A 14287-nucleotide genomic window follows, 5' to 3' on the forward strand; every position below is an offset into this window, starting at 1 on the left:
AACACAAAACCTTTATGTACATGTTTAGTCCAGCTGTAACATATTTCACATTTACTTAACTTGAAATGAAGTAATTTAACTAGTAAGTATTAGGTAGTATATACCAAAAAAATAGACAATTCAAGATTATGTATTTCAATCACAATGTTAGTTAATCAGAAGAGAGTACTTTATGTACATTCTTATGTATATTATTTTCCAGTATTTAGTACATTTAATTTCAAATTTCTTTTAGATTGCGTTTTATTTAGGGAAAAAAACAGTAGAAATTGTAATTTTAAGTTACATAGTATTTTATGTGTTTTATTAAGCCTTGTAAATATCTTATTTGTGGGTGATGTATGAAGTTAATTTGCGGCCTTCTGACTTAAACAAGTCTTCCAACTGGTATACGAGGTAGACACAAAAAGGCCTGCGGTGTTCTACTCAGGTTAATAGGATTTCCATCTAGTCTGATGTCTTCAAGAGCTCTTCTGGCGTATGACAAATCCTTCATTTTACAGAAGGTATCTTCATGCATTTCTTGAATGTTGTTATCCTAAAACGATATGGAAAGATATGTAAAATCTTCCAATAATTTTCCTTTTTTTAATAGAAATATCAAAAAATTAAATTAGCACTCCAACATTTATTTTGGATCGTAGCTGCGTATTACACTGCAGTATGGGTGAATGGAGCTGACTCAGGTGTTGGCTGTGTTATACAGTGAGAAACTTCGCAAAGAGCAGCAACCATCACTAGCTCTGATTTCTGCTGTTTAACCATTAAATGCCATTATCAGTAACTGACTGCTGCATATAAAATGGCACGATTGTTCCAGCTCCCTTCATCGTCTCCACGGTGGGTTGCAATGACATCTGAGAGCCTACGGAAGGCCTTTATCAATGCCATTTTGGTGCTATTATGAAGCTCAACCTGTTGCTTGGCTGCATGGGAGATCAGTAATTTTACTATATGCTATATTATATAATAGTTTAAAACATCTTTCTATTCCCAATTTAAAAATATGATGCTAAATATGTTAATTTTATTTATTGTTTAAATTTCCTAGTGTCCATAAAAGTTAAATCCATCAAAATATAAAATAAATTAATCCATATGGTAAATGCAGTAAATAGATTAAAAGTCAAAACTCCAGATGTTGAGGGTTTTTTTGTTCATGCACATCATCAAAAAATGCAATAAAAAGCAATCAAAACAGCATATGTCCCCCAAAATACTAACAATAGAAACAAGTCCTCATGCAGATCCGATGAAAGAAAAAGAAAAACATTACAGGTGTTAGAAAATGGCAAAACAAACCAATTATTTTAGCATAAAGTTCAGATTTTTTTTAACCACTAAAATATAAATTAAAAACCTTATAAATGTGGTGTTGTTGTAATTAAACTGACCAGAGGAATCATGAACACCATAAATGCTACATCCAAAGGATAATTTTTCCCCATTTTATCCCACTTTGAATTTTATTTTTATTTTTCAGTACAAAATATGGTAAAACTAATGGTTTCTTTGGATAGCTCATCCAGCAAAAATCAAGCTCTCATATATCTATGTTGGCACAAAAATTAAAAAGCTCTTGGAAATAGAAAACTGGTTCTGGTGAAAATGGGCTTAAAGGGGTATTCCCATCTCCAAGATCCCATCCCAATATATAGTAGGTGTAATAATAATAATATTAGGAAATACCTACAATTAGAAATGTAGTATAGTTTTTCTGATTCGCTACGTTTCTTTCCTCATGTGCAGGGCATTGCAGGACCTTGGGTATCCATGGTTACATCCACTAATAAAGTTACAGTCAGTTAGCTAGTTGCTAGTGGTCGTAACCATGGATACCTAAGGTCCTGCAATGCCTGCACATGAGGAAAGAGACATTGCAAATTAATAATGCTATACTACATTTCTAATTTGAGATACGCATTTTCTAATAATATTATTATTACACCTACTACGTATTGGGATAGGATCTTGGAGATAGGAATACCCCTTTAAGAAAGAAAACAAAATGGGTGCATTTAAAAATGCAGTTTTTATACAGTTTGCAATTTTTAAAGCCAGAACCAGACGTATATCCAAAATAAATTGCATTGTGATGGAGTAAAAAAATTAAAAATCCATAAGACATCTCTGGAGAGGGGACATGTCACCCCCACATTGAACATATAGGATCAATTATAGCTGGGGAAGAGTGAAAGAACACTTGAACCTCCATTGAAGTAGGACTCCACATTGAACATCTGGGATTAATTATAGCTGAGAAGAGAGAAACAAATTTGATCTGGGGAAGTGAGAGAGAACTGACATTTCCACCTCCATTGAAGTAGGGACCTCCTGCAGTGACCAGATAATTATACATGAAGATCTGCTCTGGGAACCAGATACCAAAATTGGGATTCGATTATTCAAAGGTTGAGAAGTACAGAATCTGCCTCTGTTCAAAAGATTTCTCCAAGACTTTTTGGAGCCAGTGGTCAGTGAGGAATATCGGGGTTTGCATCGTTCTGATATTTATGGGAGATATATTTTCAACGTCTTAGCGAAGGATTGAACATAATGCATCCATTCACATCACTGTAAGGCAATTCATTCTAACCCCTCTAACTTAACAACGGTCCGATGGATGGTGCTATCCACGCCATACTTCATCTCTATAAACAGTGTGACAAAGTCACTGGCAAAGTACCAGAGGGGAGGGGAGGCTGATTTTTGTGAACAACCATAGAGCAGGTGGGAGGTTGTTCACCATATCTCCACCCCAGGGTGGGGTCTAGGATATATAAAGTTTGCCTTCTGAGGAATTCAGGGTTCGGTAGGCCTGGAGAGTGGAGCTCCAGTGCTCTGTGTCCTGACAAGGAGGCTGACCCATTGCATGTTGATTTCTCCTGAGCAGGCGGATCCCCGCAACAACACGGACTGTGCTGTATGTTATGTTTTGTTTTTTTCTTAGGCCAGAAAAACCCTGTTTATTTTCTGCTTACTTTGCACTGGCTTATGCAGCACCCTTAATAAACCAGTGAATAACTTAAAGAGACAGCATTCCTGTGCCTACCTCCATGTGCAGCCGAGTGAGATGATCTACCACAACAGGTTAAATTGCAATAAGAAACATTATGACAAAGTATATTGCCTGGGACCACCAGGGGCAAAGGTATCCATTAAGTTTGGGATCTCATAAAATTCTAAAGGACCCAGCACATCCCACAAGAAGCCACAATAAGAGCTTACCAATGGGAGGTATGTGGGCATAACCTTGATCAAATAAAAAGCAAAATTTGGGTTTGTGCATTTTATCAGTCCTGGTAGTACAGCTTGCTGTGGGTTCTGTTCATCTTCCTAACGAGTACCTTCCTCCGCTAAGCTCTAAGCCATTTCCATGACACAGGTTTGGTAATTTTCTTTTGTTATCCATTTTATTTTATGTACTGTAATTGTATATTCCATAGTGTTTTGTTCTCATTTTGTATCATCTTTGTATATTTTTTATAAACACTACCTACCTTTCCAGATTACATATATAAAACTTAATAGCTCTGTCCCTCTTGCTCTGTAAACCGCAACCCTGAAGCCATACGTTACCTGTAACAGGTGTATAAATCGGCCTGTATAAACAATTGGTGGTGACAGCTAGTAATGGTTCCTTTTTCTTATTATTGTGGAGTTGGCAGTGATCATATTTGGGTATATACTGTATACATACACTACCGTTCCAAGATTTGGGGTCACCCAGACAATTTTATGTTTTCCATGAAAACTCATACATTTATTTATCAAATGAGTTGCAAAATGATTAGAAAATATAGCCCAGACATTGACAAGGTTAAAAATAATGATTTTTATTACAAAGAATAATTTTCTCCTTCAAAGTTTGCGTTCGTCAAAGAATGCTCCCTTTGCAGCAATTACAGCATTGCAGACCTTTGGCATTCTAGCTGTTAATTTGCTGAGGTAATCTTGATAAATTTCCCCCTATGCTTCCTGAAGCCCCTCCCACAAGTTGGATTGGCTTGATGGGCACTTTTTGCGTACCATACGGTCAAGCAGCTCCCACAACAGCTCAATGGAGTTGAGATCTGGTGACTGCGCTGGCCACTCCATTACAGATAGAATACCAGCTGCCAGTTTCTTCCTTAAATAGTTCATGCACAATTTGGAGGTGCACTTTGGGTCATTGTCCTCTTGTAGGATGAAATTGGCTCCAATCAAGCGCTGTCCACAGGGTATGGCATGGCATTGCAAAATGGAGTGATAGCCTTCCTTATTCAAAATCCCATTTACCTTGTACAAATCTCCCACTTTACCAGCACCAAAGCAACCCCAGACCATCACATTACCTCCACCATGCTTGACAGATGGCATCAGGCATTCTTCCAGCATCTTTACAGTTGTTCTGCGTCTCACAAATGTTCTTCTGTGTGATCCAAACACCTCAAACTTTGTTTTGTCTGTCCATAAAACTTTTTTCCAATCTTCCTCTGTCCAATGTCTGTGTTCTTTTGCCCATATTAATATTTTCCTTTTATTAGCAAGTCTCAGACATGGCTTCTTTTTTGCCACTTTCCCCTGAAGGCCAGCATCCCAGAGTCGCCTCTTCACTGTAGACGTTGACACTGGCATTTTGCGTGTACTATTTAATGAAGCTGCCAGTTGAGGAGCTTTGAGGCGTGGATTTCTCAAACTAGAGACTCTAATGTACTTGTCTTATTGCTCAGTTATGGACCGGGACCACCCACTTTTCTTTCTACTCTGGTTAGAGCCTGTTTGTGCTCTCCTCTGAAGGGAGTAGTACACACCGTTGTAGGAAATCTTCAGTTTCTTGGCAATTTCTCACATGGAATAGCCTTCATTTCTAAGAACAAGAATAGACTGTCGAGTTTCACATGAAAGTTCTCTTTTTCTGGCCATTTTGAGAGTTTCATAGAACAAACAAATGTAATGCTCCAGATTCTCAACTAGCTCTAAGGAAGGTCAATTTTATAGCTTCTCAAATCAGCCAAACCGTTTTCAGCTGGGCTAACATACTTGTGCAAGGGTTTTCTAGGGTTTTCTAAATATCCATAAGCCTTCTTACACAGTTAGCAAACACAATGTACCATTAAAACACTGGAGTGATGGTTGTTGGAAATGGGCTTCTATAGACCTATGTAGATATTGCAATAAAACAAGACGATTGCAGCTAGAATAGTCATTTACCACATTAACAATGTATAGAGTGTATTTCTGATTCATTTAATGTTAGCTTCATTGAAAAAAAAAGTGCTTTTCTTTCAAAAATAATGAAATTTCTAAATGACCCCAAACTTTTGAATGGTAGTGTATATTCCATGAGCTGGAATCAGAGGTGTATATATCATACGCTCACTGTGAGTTCTCCAATAACCGGCCTAGTTGAGAAAGCGGCCACAGCCTCATCTATCACCTGTCATTCAATTGCGTTATTGCCCTGATGATTGGAGGCAGCAGAGTTACATATCCCTGGCAACTGGTGAGATTGATGGGATCTGTGTGACCCTTCTGGTGTCATCCGTGACATATTGGTGGCAGCAGTGGGATCTGTGTTATCCCTCCGGTGCGTTCCCTTGACAGGCATGTAAGGAAAAGTCTAATAATTGTCTACTTTTAGTATCAACTCCTGTGTTTGGTTCAAGAAAACTTCATATGTGGTTCCAGTCCTATTAAGATATCACATGACGCTAATTACTACTCATGGACAAGCCGTGATACCAAGAGGGTTCGAACATAAACAAAAGGTATAAGGTAAAGTCATACTCAGGTCACTGTCCAAGGTCAGAATTTCAGGAAGAGGCTAAGAAAAGAGATGGTCAGAGGCAAGGTCCAAGGTCAGGCAGCAATAGATCAGAGACAGAACACTGAGGAGCAAGGCAAACATGCACCACTGAGCTAAGACTACAACTGACTGTAATCTGAGGCCGTCAGCCAGCTAAATAACCAGGGAATCACTCAGAACAGGAGACACATGTAGGAAACCCAGCAGGTCCACGACTGGACTGTCACTCACAACACTGACTGCTTAACATGCCCCAGTCTCAGATTTGACGGCTGAGCTGCCTATCACAATACTGACAGCCCAGCACTTCCCTGCCCAAGATTGGATGGCTGAGCTGCCACTCACCACTCTGATTGTTGGAATCTTGACATCAATTTCCAAAGAATAGTTAAGTGTAACTGCCATGCACAAGCCATCAAAGTTGATATACCGCTTCTTCAAATAAATAAAATCAATGAGTCTAAATACGCAAACTTAATTGGTTACCTGAAGATGAAGAGCCTGCAAGTTATCAGGAAGAGGGAGTGGGATATGGTCTAAGTTGTTGTCATTCAAGTACAAAATATGCAGATCTTTCAGGTCCTGAAATTGAAAAGATATGAGTTTCCAACACACAACATATCTTTTATTTGTAAAATAATTAACAAAGTGCTTAATTAAAATAATAATGAAATATGATAATAAAATTCCCTGGTGATTTTATGACATTGATTACGTCACGTGAGTGCTGCAACTTATCAGAAGCCACTGAATGCCTGCAACCTTCACATTTTCGTCTGACAGAATTGCTCTAATTTCAGTAGGATCGGCCAATCCTCTTATGTGTTTGTGGTCTTCCTGGACTCTCTTCTGACAGACGATGTTGAGAGAGATAAGAATCCAGTCAGTACAATTTTAAAGCTATGTGCCCACGTAACAGATTTGATGCAGTGCGTTTTTGCCTTTCTCTGGCAGGAAAAAACGCATGCAGATTTACATGCGTTTTTTCTGCCAGAGAGAAGCGTTTTTTCAGCGTTTTTACATGCGTTTTCGCATGCGTTTTTTCAAGCATTTTTCCAAGCGATTTTGAGCATCACTTGGAAAAGTGCTTGACAAGTTGGTCACACAATATAAATCCATGCAACCGGCATGGATTTATATTGTGTGAACAACTTATGCTGCTTTAAATGCAGCATCAATAGTAAAAAAAATAATTAAAACGTTAAAAATGAAAAAAAAACTGTATACTCACCTCTCCGGCCTGCTCCCGGCGGCGTCCAGTCTCTTCGGCGTCCCGCGGTGTACTTGCAGGACCTGCAGTGACGTCATTTAGTCACCTGATGGTCACGCGGTTGTGTGACCATCAGCTGACTAAATGACATCACCGCAGATTCTGCCAGTACACCGGGGGACGCCGAAGAGAGAGGACGCAGCCGGGAGGAGACTGGAGAGGTGAGTATACAGGTTTTTTTATTTTTAAGTTTTTTATTTATTTTTTTCACCGCGTGGTAGCCGGGATGAAGAGGAGTTGTAGTCTCCTCTTCATCCTGGGTACCACATGCACCGCGATTACGCTGCAAAGTCACAGTCATTGAATTTAATTGAAACGCAGCAAATTCACATATACCTGCGGGTTTGCTGCGTTTCAATGTTCCTCAATGGCCGCGAATTTGCAGCGTAATCGCGGTAGAAATGGTCATGCTGTGTTTTGCAATGCAATGCGAATTCGGCGCGCTAATTAGCGCATCATGTGTACAGCACATCCGAATTCACATTGCTTTGCATGGCAGACTGTTTTACAAGTGTTTTCAGTAAAAACGCCGCAAAAATGCTACTAAACGCTACATGGGCACATGGCCTTAAGGCCAATCTTTTTGTTTGGCATTGAGATAAGCCTCTGATAGCAGCTTTCTCATAGAGAACACAAGAATATTCAGCCGACCTGAGCATTTCCTTGTATGGGGGAGTCAGGAGGAGAGATAGCTGTTAACTGAATATTTGTTCAGGCGACCCCTTTCTATTGTGTATGGCCAACTTGGGACTCCCCCAAGGTGAAATAATTCAACCATATACATAAAAATCTTTCATTTTACTAATAGTTAAAGGCTGATGGTATTGATCTACTGATCCAAAAATGCCCTGTGCACCCAGGGTTTAAGATGGAGATTGAAACAAGAGTAGAATCAATGACAGTATCATCATTAAAAGGTAGCTGCCCAGTTTTATATAATCCAACTTGTTTGACTGATATAATATCAAATTTGCATATATTTGTTTCCAAACAAATTGGATGTTTTACCCTACAGCCAAAGGCCTTATGTTGTGCTCTTATAAAAATCTTATGTATATCAGCCAAATGTATGCCAAAAATACACTATTACTAACAAAAGTCTACAATACAAGTAAATTAGGGAAATTTCAAAATATCTACCCAAACTTTTAACCCAATTATGATGTGAACCAAGTGTGGATTGACTATATCTACGTACTTTGAATGCTTCTTGTTTAATTCCTTTGCGTCCAAGTCTATTCTTGCTGACATCAATGAAGTTCAGAGAGTTTGGCAGTTCTGGAAGCTGTCTTATCCTATTATCCAAAAGTGAGAGCTCATTAAGCTGCGACAGGCTCCTAAATGCATCTTCATCAATTTCTGATATGATATTTGAAGTCAGATCAATCTTCTGTAATTTGTCTGAAAGATGAAAAAACCCTCAGTTATGACTGAAATAATAAAGTAGCTTCTACAATGAGCTTAATAATTAGAAATTGAATTTGTAACACAAAGCAAAAGGATAAATATAATAGAATTACGGTTCACTTGTAACATTTCTTAAATTGAGGTATATATCAAGCTGAAGAAAGATATCTTAATGTAGAAAATTGTAACTTGACACCTAATTTTGTGGAGGTTTTTTCCATGCTGTGGAATCCACCTCAAATAACTAATATGTCACTTATTTTTTATGGTTTTTAAAAACTCATCAGTAAAAAGAAGCTGAAAAAAATCATTGTACGAAAAGCAAAGTGGATCCTTCATTGAATTGAATTGGAAGAGTATATAAAGAATATTTAAAGTGGTTTCTGTGGAGGATTTTTGAGCAGATCCACATTGAACTCTCCCTCTAAAAGCTTTATATGAATCTTGCCTTAAGTGCCTAGTTACAGTTTTCTGCATACAGTTTTCAGCCTTAGGGTACAAGTTTGCAGTCACTCTATGGGACTGCAGACTTGTGAATCCTCACAGAGCGTTATGTGAATTCTCCAGTGCCAGCATCAGGAGTGGGCAGTCATGTGACCGTAAGTATGCGATTTGCATACTTCAGGCCAAAATCAGACTAGACATGTCTGGCCTCACTCAATACACTTGCATTGAGTGAGGCTACGCATGTCTAGTCGGAACTATTGATGAGCGAGCATGCTCGTTACTCGAGATTTACGAGCATGCTCCGGTGTTTTCCGAGTATCTTCAGCGTGTTCGGGTGTTATGTTTGAGTCACGCCATGCACATGATTTGCAACTGCTTGACAGCTTTAATACATGTGAGGAATGCCTGTTTCTTGGAAATGCTGAAGATACTTGCGAGCACCCCAGCATGCTCGCCGAAAGGGTTAACAGAACATAATCGCTCATCACTAGTTGGCATGTTACTGCATGTATGAATATTGTGACAATACCGGAGAAACCTGACAATACGCACTGTGCATGCTGTGAGGTTTCACATAAAGTGACTGTACCCTAAGATTGGACATCCCCTTTAATAAAGTTTATCTGCCTAGTAACCAGTGATATGGTTTTGACCCTAGTACCAATTTTAATAATGCCATGACACCTTTTGTGCTAGCTGTGTACAACAATTTACGCAGCTGCCAACAGCTGGGAAGCCATATGCAATGGTCCCAAGAGCCACAAGTGGCTCCTCAGTCACTAGTTGTCCAGTACAACACTAATTAATTGAATGATTGTATCAGATAAGAACTTAAGGCTTCCATACACATTACATAAAAGTTGGTCACACCCAATGATTTTTATGGGATCAGCCAATCATTTAAGATTTATGGGGGCTTCCTGAATGTCACCTCACAGGTAATGCTGGGGAATATAAAGATTGGGCAGTTGTAATTCAGTTGCCCGATCCTTTTAACCTATGGTAAAATAAGCCACTGCTTGATGATTTTAGCCACAGATCTCATAGAGAACACAAGTATGCTTGTCCAAGCTGAGCATTCGTGTAAGTGAATGTAAGGAGACACCTTTGCTACCGGTCCTCCGCGTCCCCCTGGATCCCATATACAATTGTGGTAAGCATCTGACGCGCCCCTGGGCCTACTTGGTGTAGCGTTGCGCACGCGGGGACTACCCGGAGCCGGGCCTGTTGGGGGTAGTAGTCTTGTGGCGGTGACCCGGTCCGTGTCCAGGGAGTCAAACTGTGTGGCTGAGTAGTAGCAGTAGATGTTGGACGACTACGCCACCCGTTGAATGCAGCTATGGAGCTGCTGCTGCAGGGCAGACCGCTGAGGCCGGTGGTACGATTGTGCAGCGTAGATGGTATAACCCCCAACGGGAGGGGTATGGCCTCAGGGCAGCCGACGTGGATGATGGGGGTAGCAGGAACCACTCAGAGATGATGCGGTGTAGTTCAGGGTCTTTACTGGTGATAAAGATAGACCCTCCCGGAGTACTGGCTAGCGATCGGGGCCTGGTCAGTCTTTGAGCAGATGGGATTTCCCCTGGCCAGGCGGAGTTGTAGGCCTCCCCAACTAATTATACTCTTCTGGCTACCTTGCTAGAGGCGGGTAAAAGTAGCCCACGTCCCTGAGTGTACCGTGTGGTGCTCACCCGTATGGCCGGTGACTCGGGGCCTTCTAGTGGCTTCCGCTCCACGATGGCGGTGCTGGTCCCACGCGTGTGACCGTGCCTTCGGGTTTCTTGGCCAGAGGACCTGAAATCCCCTGCCGGTCGGTTTCTGCTGCTGGGTAAGGATTAGTCCCCACAGCCTCGGACTCCGGGTCCGGTAGTAACTCTTCAATCAGGGCGAGCTCTACAGCTGCCAGCCCCTGATTCCTTTTAGCACGACTTCCCCAGAGCTCCTGATCTCTCTCTCCTATAGCTGCTTCTCCTCTTCTTAACTCCCTAACCCTGCCTCAGCCCCAGATTTATATAGGGGAAGTTCTTCCCCTCCCAGGACTGGGCAGGAGGTGTGGCATGCATAGGATTCCTGACCAAGAGACCTCCCACCTGCTCTCAGACATAATATTGCTATTACTGTGGAAACCAGACCCCTGGGGTGCCACATTCCCCCCTAGTGAAATTTAGTACTCCGGGACTAAACATACTTTTGTAAACATAACAAGGTATAAACAATAACGTTCTGGTAGAGACAACACATAAGGTGGTCACGGCGTGTCCGCAACCGGGTGTAACTTTTGAGGAAAACAAAGGTGTCCATTTCACCAAAACAGGGAGACGTAACCAGGTAGGGGTCTGTCCTGCCCCGAGTCCTTATCAGTCTTTTAGTCCGTCCTGGGTTACGCTCCAACTATATGCACAAAGGATTCCCGGTAAATCCACCAAAGACTCCTACAAATAACTAGAAACACATAATTATACACAAGCAACAATAAACAGGTAAACATTAATAAAATAGCTTGAACAGTTAGATCCTCCACCGTATGGGCAACTGGCCTCTAGTGACCCTAGTGGACCTACGGAGCTGGCTGACTGGTCCTGAGCTACAGGGTATAGGAGCTGTCAAGGGTAAACTGGGCAGCCGTCTACGGACTCTTTGGCTCACTAGGGGTATGGCAGGCTCACTATAAGCAGAGGGTTGATTCTCCTGGTCTGCTTGTGTGGGGTCTTCTGCCTCCTGGACCGACTGTTCTTCCAGCTCTACCTGTGTCTCCGTAGGCACTTGGGATGCTGGTTGGAGGAACGTGAGGACGGGTACCACAACAGCACCATTGACTTGAGTCCAAGACCGAGGGAAGGCTCCGAGCACAGTACTAATCATATCTTCCCTTTCCTCTACGGGTCGAGGGTCCTCTTGTTCCTCTTCAGGGTTCCGTAGCTGTTCGGGACACTTCTTCAGGTGATCCCGGGATAGAATGGCTGTGGTTTCCCCTCCGTCTTTACTGATTGTACAGATCTTTGGGTTGTCGTGGCTTGAGAGCAGTACGGTGTACGGGTCCTTCTCCCACTGGTCGTCCAACTTGTGGAGCCGTCTTTTCCTCTTCAAGACCTGCTCTCCGGGCACCAGGGGAACAGCGGGAGCATACTGGTTGTAAGTTTTCTCTTGTCTTTCCCTAGCTTGACAGAGACTTCGCTCCACGCTCTCCTGTACTTTCCGGTACTGCTGCTGCCTCTCTGTGTCCCAGTCTGCTTCTGGTGAAGTGTCCTCGGGTGTCAGGACTCCCATCTCCAGATCAACAGGAAGCTTACCAGGTCTTGCCCTCATTAGGTAAGCCGGGGTACAATTGGTGGAACCTACAGGGATGTGGTTGTATAGGTCCACCAGGTCGGGCAGCTTTTCAGGCCACAGACTACGTTCTTCCAGGGGCAATGTTTTCAGAAGATCTATCACCACCTGGTTCATTTTCTCACAAAGTCCATTAGTTTGCGGGTGATAGGGTGTTGTTCTTATCTTCCGGCAGCCATACAGGGTGCAGAACTCCTGGAAGACCTCCGCTTCAAAGGCAGGCCCCTGGTCCATCAGCACCTGCTCCGGGTATCCGTGCGGACGGCAGAAGTGCTGCTGGAAGGCTCTAGCTGCTGTTTGAGCCATTAAGTCCTTGACGGGGACGACAACCAAGAACCGGGAGTAGTGATCCACGATGGTTAACGCGTAGACGTAGCCACTTCTGCTTGGGGTCAGTTTTACATGATCCAAGGCTACCAGTTCCAACGGCTGTCTGGTAATGATGGACTGCAGGGGAGTCTTCTGGCTGGCACGGTCCCTCCTTCTTAGGTTGCATGGGCCACAGTCTCTGCACCATCTCTCGATGGTTCCTCTCATGCCTACCCAATGGAACCGCCCGCGCAGCAGGAACTCCAGCTTCTTCCATCCGAAGTGCCCAGCTCCGTCGTGGTATGCCTCCATCACCATAGCTGCGTCTCTTCTTGGCACCACTACTTGCCAGATTAGTTCATGCGTCCGGGAGTTAACCATTCTGCGGCACAACTTCCCCTTGTAAAGGAACAGTCGACTCTTCTCAGCCCACAGTTGCTTGGCTTCCTCCGAAGCGTCTGGGTCAAGGCGTGCATCTGGCCGAGTCAGCATCTCCTTTACCAGTCGGATGGCAGGGTCACTGTCTTGCGTCTCCGCCCAGTTGTAATGAGGTAATGGGTTGAACGTAGCGGATTGCTTACTCCTTACACGGTGGGAATACTGGATAGTCCCATGACGGTGGAACGCGGGGAGTTCAACTTCTTCTAGTTCCTCTGAATCTTCCCCTACGTCCGGTAGGTTCAGCATCCTGGACAGGGCGTCCGCGTTGGTATTGGAGCGTCCTGCCCGGTATTTGATTGTAAACTCATAGTTGGACAAGCGGGCCATCCATCTCTGCTCTAGGGCACCGAGTCTTGCAGTGTCCAGGTGTGTCAACGGGTTGTTATCCGTGTACACGGTGAACCGGGAAGCAGCGAGGTAGTGCTTAAAGCGTTCGGTGACTGCCCACACCACTGCCAGGAACTCTAGCTTAAATGAGCTGTAATTCTCAGGGTTTCTTTCGGTGGGTCGCAGTTTTCGGCTGGCGTAAGCAATTACCGGTTCCTTCCCCTGCTGGATCTGGGACAGTACGGCTCCTAGCCCGATGTTACTGGCGTCGGTGTAGAGGATAAAGGTCTGGCTATAATCAGGGTACGCCAGGATTTCATCCCCCGTGAGGGCCATCTTCAGCTGGCGGAAGGACTCTTCTTCCAGCTTCTCCCATCTGAAGGGTGGCTTCTGGTTCTTGGCCTTCCTGGACTGGCCTATCAGGAGGTCCTGCATAGGAGCTGCCTTTTTGGTGAAACCGGGAATGAACCTTCGGTAGTAGCCTACCAACCCGAGGAATTGCCTCACTTCCTTTACGCTGGAGGGGCTTGGCCATTCCTTAATTGCGGTGATCTTATCAGGGTCGGGAGCCACTCCGTCAGCACTCACCACGTGTCCCAGGTACTGCACCTTTGGCTTCAGGAGGTGACACTTGGAGGGTTTCACCTTTAGGCCGTAACTTGCCAGAGCTTCGAACACTTCCGCCAGGTGTTTCAGGTGGTCCTCGTAGGTCTTGGAATAGACGATGACATCGTCCAGGTATAACAGGACCGTCTCAAAGTTTCAGTGTCCCAGACAGCATTCCATCAATCGCTGGAAGGTTCCTGGTGCGTTGCAGAGTCCGAACGGCATGCAGGTAAACTCGCTAAGTCCCATCGGGGTGGTGAATGTGGTCTTCTCCCGGTCCGCCTCTGCTACAGGAACCTGCCAGTACCCGCTAGTGAGATCCAAGGTGGAGAAGAAGTTAGCAGATTTTAAAGCAGCCAAAGACT

At 43.5% G+C, this 14287-nt stretch overlaps 1 protein-coding gene across 1 annotated transcript in view; it reads right to left on the bottom strand.

Moving 5' to 3' along the window:
• Positions 1-203: 203 nt before the first annotated feature.
• Positions 204-14287, bottom strand: part of EPYC (epiphycan) — a 56384-nt gene continuing 42300 nt past the window's right edge. The window contains exons 5-7 of the mRNA XM_073650684.1: positions 8257-8459; positions 6275-6370; positions 204-538 (exon numbers count right to left, since the gene is read on the bottom strand). Of these exons, the coding sequence (XP_073506785.1) occupies positions 368-538; positions 6275-6370; positions 8257-8459 (470 nt within the window). The 3' untranslated portion in view covers positions 204-367. The remainder of the gene's footprint in view (positions 539-6274; positions 6371-8256; positions 8460-14287) is intronic.

Source organism: Phyllobates terribilis, unplaced genomic scaffold (assembly GCF_046119375.1).
Source record: "Phyllobates terribilis strain yellow unplaced genomic scaffold, ASM4611937v1 Scaffold_11__3_contigs__length_659146591, whole genome shotgun sequence".
NCBI classification, from domain to species: Eukaryota; Metazoa; Chordata; class Amphibia; order Anura; family Dendrobatidae; genus Phyllobates; species Phyllobates terribilis.